The sequence below is a fragment of the Mustela nigripes genome, chromosome 17 (genome assembly GCF_022355385.1).
Source record: "Mustela nigripes isolate SB6536 chromosome 17, MUSNIG.SB6536, whole genome shotgun sequence".
Classification (NCBI taxonomy): domain Eukaryota; kingdom Metazoa; phylum Chordata; class Mammalia; order Carnivora; family Mustelidae; genus Mustela; species Mustela nigripes.
The window spans coordinates 25,653,144-25,674,440 of record NC_081573.1 but is presented as its reverse complement, the minus strand read 5'-3'; the positions used below and the strand labels follow the sequence as shown (position 1 = coordinate 25,674,440).

At 39.2% G+C, this 21,297-nt stretch overlaps 1 protein-coding gene across 1 annotated transcript in view; it reads right to left on the bottom strand.

Moving 5' to 3' along the window:
- Window positions 1–14,558, bottom strand: part of LONP2 (lon peptidase 2, peroxisomal) — a 112,934-nt gene extending 98,376 nt beyond the window's left edge. The window contains exons 1-4 of the mRNA XM_059383465.1: window positions 14,210–14,558; window positions 6,878–7,112; window positions 3,363–3,494; window positions 2,063–2,185 (exon numbers count right to left, since the gene is read on the bottom strand). Of these exons, the coding sequence (XP_059239448.1) occupies window positions 2,063–2,185; window positions 3,363–3,494; window positions 6,878–7,112; window positions 14,210–14,442 (723 nt within the window). The 5' untranslated portion in view covers window positions 14,443–14,558. The remainder of the gene's footprint in view (window positions 1–2,062; window positions 2,186–3,362; window positions 3,495–6,877; window positions 7,113–14,209) is intronic.
- Between the last annotated feature and the right edge of the window lie 6,739 nt (window positions 14,559–21,297).

Sequence of the window (21,297 nt, the reverse complement as noted above, 5' to 3'; positions counted from 1 at the left end):
TTCTACATATAGAAAACTTCAACGACTCCACCAAAAGACAGCTAGAACTGATAAATGATAAAGAATTCAATAAAGTCACAAGATACAAAACCAATGTAAAAAAATCTGTTCCATTTCTACACACCAATAATGAAGCAGCAGAAAGAGAAATTAAGAATCAGCAGGAGGAGAAATTAAGGAGTCAATTCCACTTACTACCATACCAAAAACCATTAAGGTACCTAGGAATAAATTTAACCAAAGACTTGAAAGACCTGTACTCTGAAAACTATAAAACACCAATGAAAGGAACTGAAGATGACACAAAAAACCAGAAAGACATTCCATTCTTATTGATTGGAAGAACAAATGTTAATAAAATATCTATACCACCTGGGGCAACTGGGTGGCTCAGTGGGTTAAGCCTCTGCCTCTGCCTTTGGCTCAGGTCATGATCTCTGGGTCCTGGGATCGAGCACCGCATCCAGCTCTCTGCTAGGCGGAGGGCCTGCTTCCCCCTCTCTTTCTGTCTGCCTATTTGCCTACTTGTGATTTCTCTCTATCTAATAAATAAATAAAATCTTAAAAAAATATATTTATACCACCCAAAGCAATCTACACATTAATGCAATTCCTATCAAAATACCAATAGCATTTTTTTTCACTGAGAATAGACTGTCAACAGACACATGAAAAGGTGCTCAACTTCACTGATTGTCAGGGAAATGCAAATCAAAACTATAATGAGGTATCACCTCATGCCCATTAGAAAGGCTAAAATCAAAAACTCAAGAAACAACAAGTATTGGTGAGGATGTGGAGAAAAAGGATTATTGGCACTATTGGTGGGAATGCAACTGGTACAGCCACTGTAGAAAACAGTATGGAGGTTGTGCAGAAAGTTAAAAATAGAACTATCTTATGATCTAACAATTACACTACTAGGTATTTGCCCAAAGAATACAAGAATACTAATTCAAAGGGATACGTGCATCCTGGTATTTATAGCAGCATTATTTACAACAGCCAATTATGAAAGCAGCCCAAGTGTCCACTGATTGATGAATGGATAAAAAAATTGTGGTATAAATAAATATACATGCGTGTGCGTGCACGCGTGCACACCACACACACACACACACTGGAATATTACTCAGCTACCAAAAAAAAAAAAAAAAAAAAAAGAAATCTTGCCACTGGCAATGACACAGATGGAGCTAAAGAAAATAATGGTAAGTGAAATAAGTCAGCCAGAAAAAGACAATACTATGTCATTTCACTCATATGTGGAATTTAGGAAACAAAATCACCGAGGAAAGGGGAGAAAAAAAAGAAAGGCAAACCAAGAAAACAGGCTCTTAACTACAGAGAACAAACTGATGGTTACAGGGGCAGGGGGAGGGGGTTGAATAAAATAGGTGATAGGGATTTAGAAGTAGAAGCACCTGTTGGATGAATACTGGGTGATGAGTGGAAGCATTGAATACCTTAAAGTATCATATACCTGAAACTAATATTACACTGTATGTTAACTAAATGAAATTTAAATTAAAACTTTTAAAAAGGGAAACATGAGATATACAGTAAAAAGGAAACATGAGGTATTCAATTAGATAGTGTATATCTAATTGATATACACTATCTAACTGAATAATTGAATAACTATTGTTATTGAGTTACTTAATAATTGAAGTAATTGAATAACTTCAATTATTTGAAAAGACATTCATCACAGTTTTTAATTTTTAAAATACAGAAAACATTGGAAACAACACAAAATGTATGGCAAAGAGAAACTGCTTAGTAAATTATCCCTTTTAATGATGAACCAAAAATTACCAAGAACAAAAAATGAGAAAATATTACAATGTTTTTTAAAAGAGAAAGACCCAGACATGGAAAAGGACTAGAAAAACATACCAAATTCAGAATTTTATCAATAATTTGAGTGATAAGAGACAATGAAGTTTTTGCTTTGTTCCTTTCTTTATTCTGTTTTTTTTTTTTACTTCAAAAAAACTGAATCTCATATCACATAAAAACAACTGGAAACATAAAGAAGTAGACTGAAAGAAATATTTACCCGCTTATCATCATCTTGCTTGTGTTTTCTGGTTTTCTGAAGCAATTTCAGGCCTTCAATTTGTCTGACGAGAAGCGGTATGGTCATCTTGAACCGTTCCTCTAGACTCACAGCATCTAAAATCTAAGGGAACATGAGTCAGTCAGTAGAATCAACCTGAAACACATGCTCCCAAAACAAGGTAGTCAGAGTCAGGACTTAAATTGTTAAGTAAAAGAGACAACTATCAATAGTCACAGCTACATTACGGCCAATACAACCAGATTAATTATATGAAATCACCAGAATCCTAAAAAAGAAAAAAAGCATCTTGAGCTTTCATTCAAAAATGAAGCCATGTGTATTGTTCCAACAGCAAGAACAAAACACACATTTAATGTCAACTCTGTGAATTATTCTCTTAAAACCCAGAATATGCCTACATATTAGGCCTAAAAAATTTCTAGGTTCAAAATATTAAATTCTTACATTCATCAAAGAACAGGAGCACTTTTAAACAACCACCACTACTGATCGGAGTAACTAAATGCCCTCCATTCTTTCAAACGTCCCTGCTGATGCCCACAGCCAGCTTACCCTCTGGTACTCCTGCACTCTTGTACTCCTACCAGCTGAGCTGCACTCAGATTGTGTTTACAGAGTAAGCTGTTTATACACCTTTCTGTTAGATGCACTCGCTATTGTAATTTGTTAGAATTCCTACATAATTGTAATAAAAGTATTAAACTGATAAAGGTTTCAATGAAAACTAATTTACATGTTCTATGAAGATTCAATAAAGCAGACTGCATAAACACTATAAAAATTAGTATGTAAGAAAACATATAGTTTTGAGAAAAAAACATGCAAATCTAGGATTCTACAGTTTTCAGTGTCTTTACAACTCACTTCACTTTCAAGAACTAGAAACTGAAAATCATAGATAATGCATCATAGGTATGCTTTATGTAAGAAACATCATGAAGAATTCTAATAAAGCAGGACATACACAAAAGTCCACAGCTCCACGTGTTTAAACAATGGACAAAATATATTTATTTTTTGAGTTAAATATTATTCTTTAAATAATTGTCCACTTTAACTTTCCATAAATTGACAAACTACTAATACTGATAATGTGAATAAAAGAGCTGCTTGAGCAAACAAAAATGTAAAGCAATTACTTTTAATAGTCAATTTCAGTGCAAGAGCATTTTAACTACATTTATGCATCTCGAGTATCTCTTACTGAAGGTCAAAATTTATTATTTTGCATAAAAACTAACAAAACAACTCTGCATTTCAGAAGGGAATACAGTACCTGAAGCTTCTCTTTGTTGCTTGTTCGGATAATTGAAGTCAGAATATCTGGTAAAGCTTCCCTTGGAAGGCTATCTAAAAGGCGTCTCAATTTAGCAACTGCAGGGACAGACATATCTAACATTTCAACCAACTACAAGAAAAAAGAAGTCTTTTTAATGAAATCTGGCATTATTTGTAAACTCAAAAGACAGACTGCTATATAGGCTTAATGTTTGGGCCTCAGAGTCTTTATTTCTGAAAGATCACTGATTACCACAGCCCAGGCATTTTACATGCCGCAGAGGAAAAGAGATGAACATTCAAAATATCAATCTGAACTAAACCAAAAACAGCTCAAATGTGGATAATATGAATGTTTAAAAGGCTCTGTAAATTTATTTTATTTTGGAAAAAATTAAAATTCATGGAAAAGTTGCAATAGTATAATAAAGTCCTATTCTTTTTCCCCTAAATTCACCAATTATTAACATTCTGCCACATTTGCTTTTTCTAAACATGCATGCACACACACACCCACAGTTATTGCTGAACATTTCAGAGTAAGTGGCAGACATCCTGACCCTTGTTCTTAAGAACAAAGGTATTCTCTTACATAATCACAGTGAAATTACCAAATTCTGGAAATTTAATAGAGTCGATGATATTATGTTAACCAATGAATAGTTGAAAAACAGTGTTTTAGTAGAACAATGGATTAATGGGAATCTGAGCACTGACTGTGAATGTTTTTTATACAAACAACATCCAGGGTATATCCTGGAGTTAGGATACATTAAGTTAAAAGCAAGCTTTCAGTAACTATAATAACCACTGGGGTTGTTGACAGTTCTCCTTTTCTTCTGGACACATGGCAGGACTGCTCTTTCTCACCTCCTCTGAATACAAATAGGGCCATGAGCCTTGCCCGGATACATGAAACATGAGAAGTAACAGTTTCTTCTGGGCAGAAGCATTAAAGACCATTTAGCCTTACCGTATTTCCTTTGCTAGCCTCAGCAATAACAAATACATGTTTTGAGATGAATCTCTAATCCTCTTAAGTCCCTAAGTGACTCTAACAGGTAGATCAGCACACTCTCTAGTTTTACATACAAAGCATGAATAAGAAATACACTTTTGCTATAAAGTATGGTGAGATTCTGGAGTACTTACAATAGCAAAGCTTAGCCTATACTGACTAATTCACAAATGATGTGCCTCATTTAGTCACTCTAAAAAGATTTCTGATGCCAGTACTAATCCAGCCGCTCTGAAGGCACTGTAATTTAGGAATCTATCCATTGCCTGCCTAGAGTCAAGGGAATGAAAGAAAGCACAGTCATGATGAAGCCATTCAGGTGGGAGAAGTAGATAATAAAATTTAAAGACTCTTTCTCCTAAGAATTCATCCTAAGAAAATAAAACAGTTAAAACTTGTTCTCCAAGCACTTACTGAGCACAAACTAATTGACAGACACAACATACTGCTCGGTAGCGGGTGGTGAAAGCAGGGATGAATTCAAGTTCAGTAGAAGAAACAGACCTACAAGGTAAATTTCAATATGTGGTAAGTATTATATTAAAAAGGGTGCTTAAACGACTGTGGGAGTGCAGGAAAAGGAGCACTAACAGCCCACAGGAGTTGGGAAAGCATAAATCTGAAAACTGAGAGAAGGAAGACCACTCCCATCAGAGAAAACAGAAGGGACAAAATCACTGGGATATGAAACAATAAGATGTGAAGCTGATGGACAGCGTGACTAAAACAATGGGTATAAATGGAATTTAACAGATTTGGGAAGGGCCTTAATATTGTCCTAAGAAAGTTTAACTTTATCCTATCACCATTAAAGTCTTTTACTCAGGAAAGAGGAAGGCCCAGAACTTCTTTAGAAAGGCTCAGTGAACAGGATGAATCAGAGAAAAGAAACCAGAAAGAGATTGGTCAGGAAGCTATTGAAGAAGTCTATTGATGAAGGCTATGCAAGGAAATACAGAAGGAAATGACAGAAAGTATTAACTGGAAACAACCTCAATGTCTAAAAAGAGGAAAGATAAAAATTCTGATAGCCCAACTCAATGAAATTTATTAAGATACTTAATATAAAAAGTAGACATGGATAGGAAAACAAAATATAAGACTGAATTGGACTGATACCAGAAGACAAGCCAAAAGTTAAAATAATGCATGATAGAAGTGAAATTATGGTGACGTTTCTCTCTAAAGATTCCTTTCATGTCACTATAATTCTTCACATGTTTAAAATTTCTCTTTTTTTTTTTTTTTAAGAGATGCATTCTTTTTTTTTTTTTTTTTAAGATTTTATTTATTTATTTGACAGAGAGAGATCACAAGTAGGCAGAGAGGCAGGCAGAGAGAGAGAGGAGGAAGCAGGCTCCCTGCTGAGCAGAGAGCCCGATGCGGGACTTGATCCCAGGACCCTGAGATCATGACCTGAGCCGAAGGCAGCGGCTTAACCCACTGAGCCACCCAGGCGCCCAAAATTTCTCTTTTGATTCAAAGTGGGGAGAAGTAAAAAGCAAAGTGCAATCTCTATGGAGCTGTGTCCAACAGAAGAACAAAGACCCAGGAGTATTACCCAGGAAAAAAAGAAAATTCTGATTCTCCCTCTATCTCCTTCTTCAATGGCATATAATCACTTATTCCAGTTCTCAACATGAAGCTTCTTTGTTCAAGTAGGTCCTTCCTTTTAGTCCCCACAGAAGCTACAGCTCTGAGTTCTCTATTTCCCTATTGTTTATGACCCCAGAAGTGTGTTGCTGCAAATGCCACATCAGGTACAGATACAAAGGGTGAGAACACTTGCCTTACACGTTTCAACAATTGAGACCTTTAGAACTGCCTGATCCTCACAGATCTAATTATAGTCACTGGACTGCATCAACAGAAAGTAGAAGACTCGATTTTACAATATATTTTGATAAAGTTTCAAACAAAATGGGGTGAGGGGAAAAGATTTCTAGTCAATCTAGAGTTAAAAAAAAAAACCTTAAACCTAGAATTAAAAAGTCAAATATATATGCATGCCTCATATGTGCTTCTTTCCCAGCATTCTAGGCTTTAATCAAGGCTTTAACCATCTTTGAAATCAGTCTACTGTAGACCTAGCCCTCCACATTTACTGCCATTGTCAGTGTGACCTTGACTTCTGAACCAACATAACTTATGTAATTTGCTACCTAGATAACTCTTGTGACATATGACTTTTGTTCAATATTTTAGTTTTTAACACTATTTAGGTTTAATAACTATCTGGTTTGGAGACACTGGAAGCTATAAGGTAAGCTTTAAAAGACTCCTTGGAAAAACTTTAGAAAGAGTTGCCTCATTTTTCCTAGAATGTCATAGGTACACTCTTAGACAAAAGCAAAGTGAAACCAATATATTATATTACTAAGTCATTTAAACATACGCTGCCCTAACACTTCACACTCAACAGATTCATCATATCTTAGGGCAGGAAAGGAACCGGAGAAAATGGGGTTTTAAGGTAAAAAATAAAAGCAACTCACTTGTACTGCATATTTGTAAAACTGTTCTGATAGTTCTCCTAGTTCCTCCCTAGTTTTACAGGTGTTGGGAAATTCCTCAAGCCGGTCCAACTGTTCCACTTCAGCAACAGGATATGGCTTCTCTTTTAAGACCTGTACAATCTGGAAACGGCACAGGCCTGTAATCAGCAAAGTATAGTGAGGCTTGGGCCAGTTACTGCCTACAACCTGAACCGCCAGGGCAGCCGTCCCAATCCTGAAAAACACACAAAACACCAGTGTTACAAATGTTCAGTGTGGTAGGACAGAAACTTGCCTCAAAAGGTATTGCCTTTTCTTTTTTTCTTTTTTTCTTTTTTTTTAAATTTTATTTATTTATTTGACAGAGAGAGAGATCACAAATAGGCAGAGAGACAGACAGAGAGAGAGATGAGGAGAAGCAGGCTCCCTCCTGAGCAGAGAGCCCAACGCAGGACTCGATCCCAGGCCCCTGGGATCATGACCTGAGCTGAAGGCAGAGGCTTAACCCACTGAGCCACCCAGGCGCCCGGTATTGCCTTTTCTAAGAAATTATTTTAAAAACAACATCTAAAGTGGAAATGAATTATTTCTCTAATTTAGCAACTAGTAACGGTCTGTGAAGTCACTACCATCAGCAAGGGGGCAAAGCAGACCATCTCATTCTAATTATCATCTCCTTTGAGATTAGGTAGAAATCCCTAAAAATAAAAACATAAAAGTACTTGACAATTACATAGCTTAAATTCATTTTGCTAGGAATGAGGTAATATTATACTAGAACAAATATTAGTGTTTTAAACAGATGGATATATAAACAGTATAACGTTAAACCGATCTAAGAAATCTCTGTTTTCCAGTTTTATCTCTGGTAACCAGTTTTGCTACCAACATCAAGCCCGGTTTTTCACACCATCAGTCCCTGAAACTTCTACGTATCTGCCTTCTCACAAACTGTCATCAAATCTGATAATTAATATCTATGCCTATGAATATGAAATATCTAAATATGGGGACTAAATATTAGAGGCCACACACTGAAGTTATATACTTTGTTCTGTCCTAAGTAGTAATGGCTCCACCTAATACTAACTATAAAAGTTCTACTTTAGGGACGCCTGGGTGGCTCAGTTGGTTAAGCAGCTGCCTTCGGCTCAGGTCATGATCCCAGCGTCCTGGGATCGAGTCCCACATCGGGCTCCTTGCTCCGCAGGGAGCCTGCTTCTCCCTCTGACTCTTCCTTCCACTCTGTCTGCCTGTGCTCGCTCTCACTCACTCTCTCTGACAAATAAATAAATAAAATCTTTAAAAAAAAAAAAAAAGTTCTACTTTATTTCAGTCTTAGCGCCTTACCAGAACCTACAATTCTGACCAAGTTACATATAAACTTAATTCACAGAAAGGAAGTCCCATCCAAACTAAGCCAAAATAATACAAAATGGAAAGAGCCATTTTCAGAAAACACACCCAGACCCCAAACTAAAATTCTATCTTCTCCCTTCAGCCACAGGAAGGCCTGTGATTTCAGAGAAGAAACTAGAATTAAGGTAACTAGAACTCTCAACACCCTCGGGAAATGGTAATCCTGGAAAATCAAACTCGCCCTTCTCAAACATATAATTCTGCATGTTTTACATTTGAATACAGAATTTGAATATGTCAGGGAATTTTCTTACTTCTATATGCAGTCAATTCACAACTACTTCCTTATAGTAATTCTGTAGATTGTGCGGAAGCTTTGGCTCCCCTCTGCCATTCAGTTAATTTTGAACTATGTCCATCTCTCCTTACCACCTTTTCTGTCCTATCACTTGTACAGGGGATAAAAACTGATTTAAACAATAACTAAAACCAAAGAATCAGGAAGATAATTTGGTGGTGGTGGGGAAACATGATATACTTTAAAAACTGAAATGATTTGATAATTACCTATTATTTTAAGGTATTTCTGTTGTGGCTGTTTTTCTTCAGTCATTAATGGTAGTAGGCTATATCTCCCACTTCCTGTAAACCAACTCAGATTGCCTGAGAAAGTTAGCAATAGCTGAACTGATCCAAGACCAAGACTACAATTCCCCTCAGATGATGCCATCAATGCTTGCACAATGCAGATCTGTCTACAGGCAACATCAACAGATGACAAACTGGATCCCTGGCCTAAGGGGTTTGCAAACTGGAACCACAGAGAAACCAGAGAGAGATATGAGGCAACTCCAAACCTCCAGATTAGGAGATAAATTTAATTATTTGAACCACGTCATTCATGAAAGGTAAAACTAAAAATGAGTTTTCTTACAAAGCAAGTAAAACAGTGTGTTAACTATGAAAGGAAGATGTTCCATATGAAAAAGAAATTAAGTTGGATTTATATTATGCCTCTCCTTCTAATGAAATAAAATATATAAAGGTTTTACATTTGTTAATTGGGTCTAACCTTAAATCACTTACAGCTGACTAGAATGTAACATTTTTAAAGAAAAACAAGATCTGTGAAATGACTGATAACTACAGAGTATCTGGCAAAAGACATTTCGGGTGAAAAGCTCTGTGAAGAAGCACCATGTTTAAATGTGATTTTAGACAAGTTCTATTGTATTTTGGGCTCTAGGTTATACACATAAACACAGATAGTAAGTAAACAAAATATACATTAATTTAATACTTTCCTACTAACTATGATACATAACGGGCTTCATATCAAGTTAGTCATCTTTCTAAATATTCCAGTTTTTCTATTAATATTTGCTTTATTAGCCTTATGCATGACCATAAGGCAACATTCTGATTTTGCAATAGACCCAAATGTATACAACAAATGAGTGGTGTTCTTTCCCTTTAGGTAGTAGTTCTGTAAATCTACACCTTAGTTATTGTGGTATTTTACAGTTTGAAGAATTTTTGTAACTTCTAACTGGGATCTATTTTCAGAGTTGTAAAATACTGTTTTAATCCAAACAAAGTCTGATTACAATGGGTTGATTAATGTACTTTGGAAACTGACTTAGATAATAGAAGAGTTCCAAAAATATTTGAGAACCATCAACTGTAGTTGTGGGAAAATCTAAAAGCAGCACTACTATAAAAGGCAGCTTTCGAAGATGAGGATATTGTATAAATATCCAAACTGGCCTATCTATGACAACTACTTGCTTTTTTTTTTTTTTTTAACTTTAAAGCTCTCCATCTTTCTTGGAATCCTCAATCTTCAAAATCTTTTTCTATAATGACATAGTTCAGTTCTGCCCATACTGAAAGACTATGGGGCCTTCTCACTTCTCCCTCCTTCACCATTTGTGAAACTTACTTTTAAAACTACCTATTTGGGGGCACCTGGGTGGCTCAGTAGGTTAAAGCCTCTCCCTTCGGCTCAGGTCATGATCCCAAGGACCTGGGATCGAGTTCCGCATCGGGCTCTCTGCTCAGCAGGGAGCCTGCTTCCACCTCTCTCTCTCTGTCTGCCTCTCTGCCTACTTCTACTGCCTCTCTGTGATCTCTGCCTGTCAAATAAATAAATAAATAAAATCTTAAAAAAAAAAAACCCAACTATCTATTTGGGGATAATACCTCTAACATATAGGTTTATTGCTCTGTAGCCTACAAAAGGCTTTCATAAGTATTATCTCATTATGTACTACCTTTCAGTCCTGTGAGGAAGGTAACATCATTTCCTTATTATAAATTAGTGGCTGAGATTCAAAAAGGGTAAACAGGTTAGTTTTCCCTGATTACAAAGATACTGCATAGGCAGGCAAAAGAGACCTGTATTAAGTTTCAGGATATATTTTACTTTTATCACCACAATGGACAATATCAATTTGTGCCTAAAAAAATATAAACACATAGCTTCTAAATAGTTGAGATACTAGAAAGCACTGCTATCATTTAATATCAACTGTTCACATCTTATTACACTTAACAAAGAGAAGCATTTCTACCAAAACTCTAGAATCAAGTTACACATCTTTGGGAAAGAACAAACGAAACATCTTTTTAGCATTCTCTTGTATCACCCTACTTATCTTCTTAAAATATTTGGCAAAACTCATCATCATAATTAATTATGATTTAGAAACAAGGAGCCTATTAGGATTGCCCCAAGGTCTATAACAGATGAGGCTTCTGTTGCTTTAGGATTTTTGGTTTTCACTCCTTTACTAATACTTCATTTCTGGGGGTGCCTGGCTGGCTCAGTCAACAGAGCATGCAACTCTTAATCTTGGGGTGGCGAGTTCAAGCCTCACGATGGGGACAGAGATTACTTAAAAATTTTTTTTCAATTAAAACTTCATTTCTGAATTTAAGATTGCCACTTGCAGACACTTTCCTAAAAAGAATAAATGCAGATTTAGGAAAATCTATAGAGCTATCCATTACATACTTGCTAACATAAATTTTAAAATGTTAGTACTATCAGGTAATATTTCTGAATGCCTAAGAATGCTCAAAGATAAAAATAGGAGTAATGCCTGGACAAAAACTTAACCCAAATTATGAAACTGTACATCTGCTATCTACAAAGCATTCATTTCTTGTCAGACAAATGCCAGTGAAACTAATTTGGGATCTTGGAGGAAGAAGCCAGAAAGAGAGGGGCTAAGAAATCAGCACTATGTGGAAATGAAGCCATGTATCCTGAAGAACACAAGGCTGGAAGACGACTGGATGACCATCTTGAAATGCATGAAAGGACAGTGTATACGTAGTACTAAATTATTCTCCATCTTCACTAAGAAAATAATGAGTCACTCAAGTCTAGGTAAACAGGGTGCCCTCAGGTAGCATTAAGAGCCAAGTTCTACGCTGCAGGGATAATCCAAAGCTCCTCCTTTAAAAAGGCTCCTGTGTCAGGTAACATGCCTGCACACTAACTAACATGCAGAAGGGAGTGTGCTGTTCGAAACACTAAAGCGAGCTGTTCAGGGAAGTCAACATCTGGCTTTGCTCTTTTGTGCGACAAGGAACACAGTGGAATAAATGACTTCTGCTGCTCTTCAAGACTGAGGCATTGTCACCTGGATGGTCTAAAGGAAACAAAAGACAGGAGTAGAGCCCCTGGCCTTCCCTTTGGGTACCACCACCATCTGGAAAAGCAGGTAACTGAGGAAGGGCAGATTTATGTATCGAAACAGAGTAATGGTATGGTTATGGGTAACTCAATATTTGCATTATCAAAGCTTTTAAAATTTTTAAAAGAGTGTTTAAAGGTCATATTAGAGAAAAAAGACATCTGAAGCTAGTACTAAGGAATGTAGTACAATTCTACACAGACTTTTCAAGTAGCAAACAATATTTCTAGAATAACCAGATGGTCTGGTTGGATCCTTCTGATAGAATTCTATGAAGAATTGCCAATATATGTTTTCTAACTTAAATGAATAATTTTAACCTTGCTATTAATTTAAAACAAAAGCAGTGATATGAACATCACGGATCAGATCACACATCATCTGAATATTAACAATTGCTTCCAAGCATGAGAATGCAGTTACAGATGTGTTGGAGGGATTTACATAAAAGAAATTAAAAAGCATCCAAACTCTTGCCAGGATATACTAACAAAATGACTAAAATATGACTAAATCTCCTTTTGAAATTCCCAGTGTACCCATGGGTAATAACCAACATATGCACAGAACGAAAACAAAAAAATCTAACCATGAACACTCTTGCCTCAACCAGCAATCAAATGCCTGGGCACAGAGAGCAAAAAATTGTGGTATAAGTAAAGGCTTAAGGAGTGGGGTCATTATGTTGGGAAACCAGAATTCAATACAGTTTATCAGAGTTCATGGAAACTTGGAAAGTATCCAATTCCATGCAAGCAATAACCAAAGCAGATCAGTTGGAAGTCAAAATGTTTCCCATGCCTGAGCAATGCAAGGTTTTTACAATGTGGATTAATGAGATAGTATTACTGGTTTTTTTTTTTTTGTTTTAGGAAGGGAAGGGAGAGATACCAGTTTCCCTTCTGAATTTGAAGACAGTCATAGACTCTCCTTTTAGAAATGCATATAGTCATGAAATTTGGGGTAAGAATAAGGCATTCGAAATCATTCAGTCAGGAATCCCTAACTTTAAAAAAGGGTACCTGGAGGTAAACAATTGCTCTAAACTGAAAGCATCTCAGGAAGAGTTCAGGATAGGAGGCACAGGCTAGGGAGGTGAGTCTAAAAAAAAAATGATAACATTTGTTGAGCATATACTGTATCCCAGCACTGCCAATAGAATTACAATGTAAACCACATATGTAATTTTAGTAGCCATACTGGAAAAGCAAAAAGTAAAATACTAGTATTTCATTTAACCCTGAACAACCAAAGTACTACCAGTCCAACTCCTAATCTATGTAAAATTTATTAATTAACCAGCAAAACATTTTACATACTAAATTTTCAATTTCTAGTGTGTGCTGTATACTTACAGCACGTTTGGGCTGACTAATTGCACTAATTTATCTAGGACTAACAGTGTTTCCTGGGAAACAGGACTTCTACAGCTACAACTACTTCAATTCTGGGGAAACCCCGGCAGTTGGTCACTCTAGCAACTCAGTTTGGACCGGGCACATGTGACTAGTGGCTACACTACTAGACTACGATCAAGCACAAAGATTATTTCACTTAATTAATTAACACTTAATTAACATACCCAAGAAATGGTTACTGTTAGGTTCCAATAGGCACAGGGTGTCTCACCCAAAGACACACAACTAGGGCCATCGTGTAGGGCAATCTAGTGGTAAGCTTGCGGTGTAAGAAATGTTAACATACGAGAGAAAGAGCAGCTAGGAGGAGATGAGAAAATTCCAGAAAGGGAATACGTGAGCAGGAAGGGAGGGTAAAAGAGAAGGGGCAGGCAGGGAGTTTGGAAGACAGGCACCCCAAAATTAATGAAAAGGGTGGTGCGGATTAGGACGGCACAGGAAAAAGAGAAAACGTGTGGAATAGCAAGTGTCTCACTTAAGAGGGCAGAAAGCTGGAGGAAGGGAAGAAAAGAAAACAAAGAGGAGACGCCTGGAAAATTCAGAAACTGGGCCAGGAGTCTGAAGACCTGGGGCGGGGGCGGGGGCGGGGGTTGGTGGTAAGAACTTAAATCAAAGGAACAGCGCCAGCTAACTGCGGAATTTTCACTACTTCATGAGTTATGCCCTTTAACAGTCACGAGACAGACATCTGTCGCCCCCATTTCACACAGGAGGTAGCTGAAGAGGCAGAACTGAGCCACGAAGGCCACCCCTCGAGCCTCAACGCCCCGAGGCCGGGCCTGGCCTGGGCCGGGGTCCGGAGAGGAGGCCGCGCCGCCCGCCGCCGCCGCCGCGGGGGCCGTCCGGCCTACCTGTGCAGCGGCGGCAGGTCCTGCGCGTCGTTGGCCGGGTCGGGCGTATTGGGGATCACCCCCAGGATGGTACTCTGCAGCGAAGTGCCCTTAAGCAGGCGGCTCCGCACCAGCTGCAGGTTGCGGGCCGAGTCTACGCTGGTGCGCATGGTGGAGCCGGGCAGGAGCACGCCCTCGTTGGTGAGCAGCAGCGGGAGGCGTCTGGGGATCTGGATGGGGCTCACGGATGACATGGTGACAGCTGTTCGCGCTGGGGAACCGTCAAACACAGCAGCAGCCACAGCTCTGCGCGACCTCTAGAGCCCCGACTAAAGCTCCCAGCCACTGGCGCGCCGGCGCGCTAGCGCTTCCGGCTCCGCTCTACGGCCCGCCCCCGGGCTCAAACTCCGCAGCTTCGCGCTGCCCCCTTCCGGAGCCGCCCCGCAGAGCGCGTGCATTAAGTGGAGGAGAACAGGAGCACTTCAGCACGAGCGCCCTTTCACCCTCCGCGAGGTCTGCCTTTCCATTTTCTCCTGAGGCTCAGCCGCAGGTCTGTGTCCTGGAGAGAGGACCATGTTTAAATTTTAATCTACTTGAAATGTTTTTACCTTTCATTCGAACTGATTTTAGATTTACAAAAATATTGCAAAAAGGAGTTCCCACAGTTCAATGTTAAAAACCAGAAATTAACATCCCTGTTATCTAACTATAGACTTTGCACAGATTTTGCCAGTTTTCTCACTAATGTCCTTTTTTTTCTGGCCCAGGATCCTACTTTATATTTAGTAGTGATGCCTCCTAAATCATATACATATATATATATATCTATATAGATATATATACGTACTTTTAAAGAACATTGGCCCGTTATTTTGTAGAATGTTCCTTAATTTGGGTTTATCTGAAGTTTTCTTGGGATGAACATTATAACATTATACATTTTTGGCAGAAAGACTATACAGAAAAGATGTGGCCTTCTTCCTGATACATGATGGTCGAAATTTATTATTAATGATGATTTTGCCCTTGATTACTTGGTAAAGGAGGTATTTGCTGGATTTCCCTACTGTAAGCTGGTATATTTCTTTTTTTAAGTAATACATATATTTTAGGGAGTTAATACTACATTTATTACTGGAATTCTGTAAGAAAAAGCTGCACATTTCCCTCATTTATTTACTTAATTTTTTTACTTTATTAAGGGTCCGCGGATTTTTTTATGGGTTTTAACGCAATAATATGTATTTTATCACTTGAAATGTTTTAGATTTGGCCATTAATGCTTGTTGACATTGAGACTTGACTTGGGTTTGGCTATAGGTTGAAGATGGAAAATTTTCCCTGTAAAGTCCAGCAACGCTTTCGAAATCCAAGAAGGAGCTAAGAGTCCATTCAAATTAACAAACAGTCATTAAGAGACTGCTAAGTACAAGGCTCCGGGCTAATTGTGAAGGGGTAAAGAGTATAACATAAGACAAGCTCCTACCCTTGCATATCTTTTGGCCAGGGGGACAGCCCTGTAGACGGCTGAGTCTCTTACAGGGCAGGTGGAACTGTGCGCTTCTGTGTATGCTGCAGATAAGGGAGAGGAGAAGGCAGGTATATAAGGCAGTGGTGGAAATAGAGATGCAGGAACTCGAATGCTCCTGCTGAAGGCTCTTTCTCTGACATTATCCCAGCACTCACTAAGCAATATTTTTGGAATACCTACTATATACTGGATATTATTTTAGGTGCTGGATAACTGTCAGAGAACAAGACAAGCAAGGTTACTGCTTTCATGGAGCTGAACTTCTAGAGAGGGAAACAAACAAGAAGCAAGGAGAGTAATTTTGGATGGTGGGAAGTCCTTTAGACGGTCAGAGAAGGGTTCACTGGACAGATCACATTTGAACTGGGCCCAGCGCATGAAGAGGTAGCAATGCAAAGCTCAGGGGAGGAAGTGACAATTGTAAAGACTTTGTGGCTGGAATGAATTTTGGGTATTTGAGGAAACTACTCCTGGAATTCAGTGCAAGTGGGGCATGGTGGTTTGGCTGAGATAGGAGTAGTGCCATGGTCAGATAATAGAGGAGTGTGGAAGAGGTAAAAAGGTAGGGTAAGGAGTCTAGTAAGAAGTCAGCGTTTTACTCTAAGCCTGATGCAAGCCTCTAGCAGCTTCAAGGTGCAGAATAACGTTTCTGGTTTAAGTTTTCAAGAGACCATTGTGGCAGCTGTGTGGAGAAGGCAATGTAATGATTTAAGATCAGAAGCCAGGAAGCTAGTTATGAGGTGGTGACAGTTATCCAGGCAAGAGAAAATGAGGACTTAGACTGCAAGCTACATTGGAGTGTAGCTTCAACAGAATATGCTGATAGATCGGATGTGATGAAGGAAGGAAAAACCAGTTGTCAAGGTTATCTCCTAGACTGGGGCCCGAGCCACCAGGCCTAGAGAAAAGTTGAGCTGAAGATCCTGGATTACAGTAAGCAAGCTCTGGACCGTTTCTCTGGATGTACATTATGCACCCTACCCTGTGGTAGACTCTGGGGGAGAGAAAGAGATTAAAAAAAAAAGATTGACCCAGGTCCACCACAAGAGCTTACCTTTTTATCAAGGCCTCTCTAAGGGCAAGATGGAGAGGCCCAATTTTTTTGAGGTTTTCTTGTGTTTAGCAAAGAAATTAAAAAACCATCTTATAATTTTCATGATCTATTTTTTTTTTACTTTTCCAATTTTTTTTAATTTAAATTCCATTAACCAATATAATTACATCACCAGTTTTGGATGTAGGGTTCAATAATTCATTAGCTGTATATGGTACCCAGTGCTTATTACATCATATGCCCTTCCTAATACCCATCACCCAATTATCCCATCCACCCACCCACCACCCTCCAGAAACCCGGTTTGTTTTCTGTAGTTAAGAGTCTTTCTGATGACTTCTTGTCCCCTGATGACTTGATGACTTCTTTTTTTTTTCCCCCAAATTATTTTTTTTCTTTCTTTTCAGCATAACAGAAATCATTGTTTATACACCACACCCAGTGCTCCATGCAATATGTGCCCTCCCTAATACCCACCACCTGGCTCCCCCAACCTCCCACCTCCCGCCCCTTCAAAACCCTCAGGTTGTTTTTCGGAGTCCATAGTCTCTCATGGTTCATCTCCCCTTCCAATTTCCCTCAACTCCCTTCTCCTCTCCATCTCTGTATGTCCTCCGTGTTATTTGTTAAGCTCCATGGTCTATTTTTTAAACACTTATGTTTAATGCTTTTAACCTACACACTTATACCCCTGCCCCTGTAACAGCAATAACAAAAACCAAAATTGATATTCTCTTCATATAATAATCGCCAGATTTATTTTTTAAAATACAAATTCACACTGCACTAAGGAAGCTGTGTTATGGGAATGGATCCACGTTTAAATTGCTTGCTGATGGACACCTTCTTTTAATCCTGTGACTGTATGTCTGAGATGGGATGTGTCCGCCGACCTGGAAAAGCATCAAAAATCTAAATGTGAGGTCTTCGATAGCCATTGGATTTCCTGGTTCCTTCTTTGACAGGCTCTGCATCTACGTTATTTATTTATCCTTTGCATATTTAATTAAACATCTACTGTGTGCTGATCACTATTCTAGATTCACAAATACATCAATGAGCAAGAGAGGTTCCCTGGTTTCAAAGAGCTGATATTTTAGTGAGGTAGGCAGAAAATGAATACGCCAAGAAAGAAAGATTTGAGAATGCGTTAAGTAGAGCAAATAAAGCAGGAAGCTATGTAGAAGGTGATAGAAAGAGGAGTGCATTGTTTGCTAGGGCGGGTCTGCGAAGGTTATTCCCAGGAGGTGGTGTTTGAGCTGAGACCTGAATGGTAAGAATGGACCAGCTCCACGAGGAGCTGGAAGGAGAATGTTCTTGGCAGAGATTAGGACTAGCACAAAGATCAAGTTGGGGAGGAGCTTCCCAGTCTCTGGAACAGAGAAGGCCAGGCATTTGGATGTGAGATTCAGCAATCAGGAAGATGCCAGTGATGGCCTCCAGGAGCTATCAGAACTAGCAGAAGGAAATGAACCTCAAAGCAGGGAAAGTTGACAAGCACAGGGTGTGAACAGACTGGAAGGGAGAGATACGGGAATAAGATCTAACCATCTTACGTTCCTTACCCTCTGGGTACGTTCCCGACCCTCTGGTGCACCTTCTGGCCCTGGACACTACATGTTGCTGCATAAGGGGTAAACACAATGAGGAAGGAAGTAGGTCAGCTCCTCCAGACAGCCTGTGCCACATATAACCTTGCTACAGTGGCTCCCCTCCTGTCCCAGGTTGTTTGGTCATATGCAAATGACCCTTGTCTAAACCAAGTTTATCATCATGATGTTCCCCCTCCAAGGGATGGGGAGAACACAGAGCTGGAGGCAACTGTTTCTTCTGTTTTATTCCTGTCACATCCTTGTCCTCGCCCTCAACACCGGGTTGGTCTTGCCCCAATCCAGGTGAATAAACTTGCACTCTGGTTCTTCCCCAAAGGAAGTTGGGAGGCCAGGGAACTTCTCGAGGTCTGCTAAAGGAAGTTCTGGAGGGAATTTCCCTGGTCAGTCAAGGAAGCAAAGGTGGGCCTCATCGATTGGAATTTGGCACACACTAATGTGTGACTGAGCTGCCATTGTGCTGAAATGAGCTACTCATGTTCTGCAAACATGTATCCATTACACATGCTTACATTTCCTTCATTTCCAATTGGTTTACTTTTCCCTGCTATTAGCTTCTTGGATATAAAAATTGGTCACATCTTCGAGACCCTCGCTGCATCTCTCCTCAGGTGTGTAAAAATAAACAAGGTTGGCAAATCAGACTAGAGCTGAAAGGTGAGAGAACATTCAATATCTCTATTTGGTCTCTAAGCACATGGTCTTCCTCTCGAGCCCCTACTTGCTGGTTAATGAAGAGAAAATAAGTGTTCAGGCTTACCATTTTAACCTCCTGTCTAATCCAGTCATTTAAATAGTTCCTTTAAGTTATTCTCAGTGAAGGATCAGCCGCAGAGCTGTGGCCTGGCAGAGGACAAGTCAGGGTCCTGGGCACAGTGTCCTCTGCTTCTTGGCTTTTCCAAGTGATATTTCTTGTCTGCCTGCTCACTGCCTACCCTGCTGTCATTGGAGAGTGTGGAGTAATGCATTTTGGCTTGCTTGTGGCATGGTTGTGTTCCCCAGGTTACCAGGCCTCTATGGGGCCACACTCTGCTCTCAAAACCTTTCCATGACTCTCATTTATTTGCAGTGTGGTTAGCCCACTAGGCCCCCTCAGCAAGGCCCTCACCCAAACTTTCAGCTCCTTCTTGTTCCCCTCTGCATCAAGGGAGCCAGGAAAGCTAACCCCCAGGCACAGCCTAACTTAGGAGTGAATTGAAAAAAACTGTCCCCGGTGGGAGAAGGATTTAGAAAGAGGCACCATGTTTTCCAGATGATCAGCAGGGGTCTGCTGGAGTCTGTTCATACTGGCTCAGGAGAACAAACTGTCACCTTTCAGGAATTCTGAGAGCCCCGTCATTAAACACAAACATTATTAAAATTAAATTATATAAATTTGTGATTAAATATATCATATCAAAGACAAGGGTAATACTCAAAATGTGTCACTCCCTAGTTATTTTACTATTATTCGCATTTTGAAATTATTTATCTCTATTGCATCTGTAGGGTGGAAATCCTGTAGAATGAGGGATCATTATGTCTGTCTCCCCAACTTCATATTCCATGGTAGCTTGAAATCAGCTGCAGTGGGAATATTTATACCGCACACACACAAAAATGTTAAAAAGGTTTATAAAGCAAAGCTATTTTATTATTTTGTTGATTGCCTAAGCTGAAGAAATAATGCAGGAAATGCTAATAATGTGGATTCAATCTACAAGTCTAATGTGCCTAAAGCCATCACATTGTGACAAGCATAAGAAAAATGAGGAAGTATTGTTTTAGTATTTGCAAACTATTCAGGGCATTGACAAATTAATGAAGATCCAACCAAAAGTCACCTTCGATGTTTCATTTTCCTCTTACTTACTAAGGTAAAGCAAATGTCAAGCAGCGTTTATTTTGGAACTGCACTCACCAATTGCGATTGCAGGTTAGTTATAGATAGGAACCTCTGTCAGCGCACCAGTGATGTAGCCGCTTGCCAGGTCCATGACTTGCAATCTCGAATTTGTTGGCTTCCGCTCCCTGCCCCTGCCATTCCCTTCCCTGGAAACCTTTGTGTAGGGAATAGACTGTACTGCACTACACTGTGGTCCTCACGCAGGGGTTTCTATTGAGTTATGCCAATTTTACCTTAATGTGTCTATGTCTTAAACTGTCTCATGGCAGCCAGAAACCTTGTTTCTTAAAGAAAGTGCGTGACATTCTCTCTTTCTTCTTTTCCACCATCCCTGACAGACTGACCTTTTTTTAAAATTTTTTAATTTAAATTCAATTTAATTAACATATTGTGTATCGTTAGTTTCAGAGGTAGAATTTAGTGATTCATCAGTTGCATACAACATCCAGTGTTCCTATAGCAAGAGCCCTCCTGAATGCCCGTCACCCAGTGACCCCATCCCCTGACCCACGACCCCTTCAGGAACCCTCAGTTTGTTTTCTAGAGTTAAGAGTCTCTTATGGTTTGCCTCCACCTCTGTTTTCATCTTATTTTACTTTTCCTTCCCTTCCCTTATGTCGGTCTGTTTTGCTTCTTAAATTCCACATATGAGTGAAATCCTATGTTATTTGTCCTTCTCTGACTGACTTATTTCGCGTTCGCTTCTATGATCGCACGGCAAGTAAACCTTATGGCCTGGTGCCTTGGCTGGGGAGTCTGTCTTGCATGTTCCATAGCAGAATTCCAGAACCGGAGGCCACCAGTTGAGGTCATGATTTGCTGAAAGGAAGTGGTTTGGGAGGAAATGAGATAGAAGCATTTGGAGAATCTTCTCCCAAGACCGGTTAGTCTGCAAGTCTATTTACTCAAAGCACAACGCAATATTTGAACAAAAAGAGCTGTATTTGAACATCAGGACTGACTACATAATTTGTGGGGCCCAGTACAAAATGGAAACTTGGGCTCCTTTTTAAAAACTATTAAGAATTT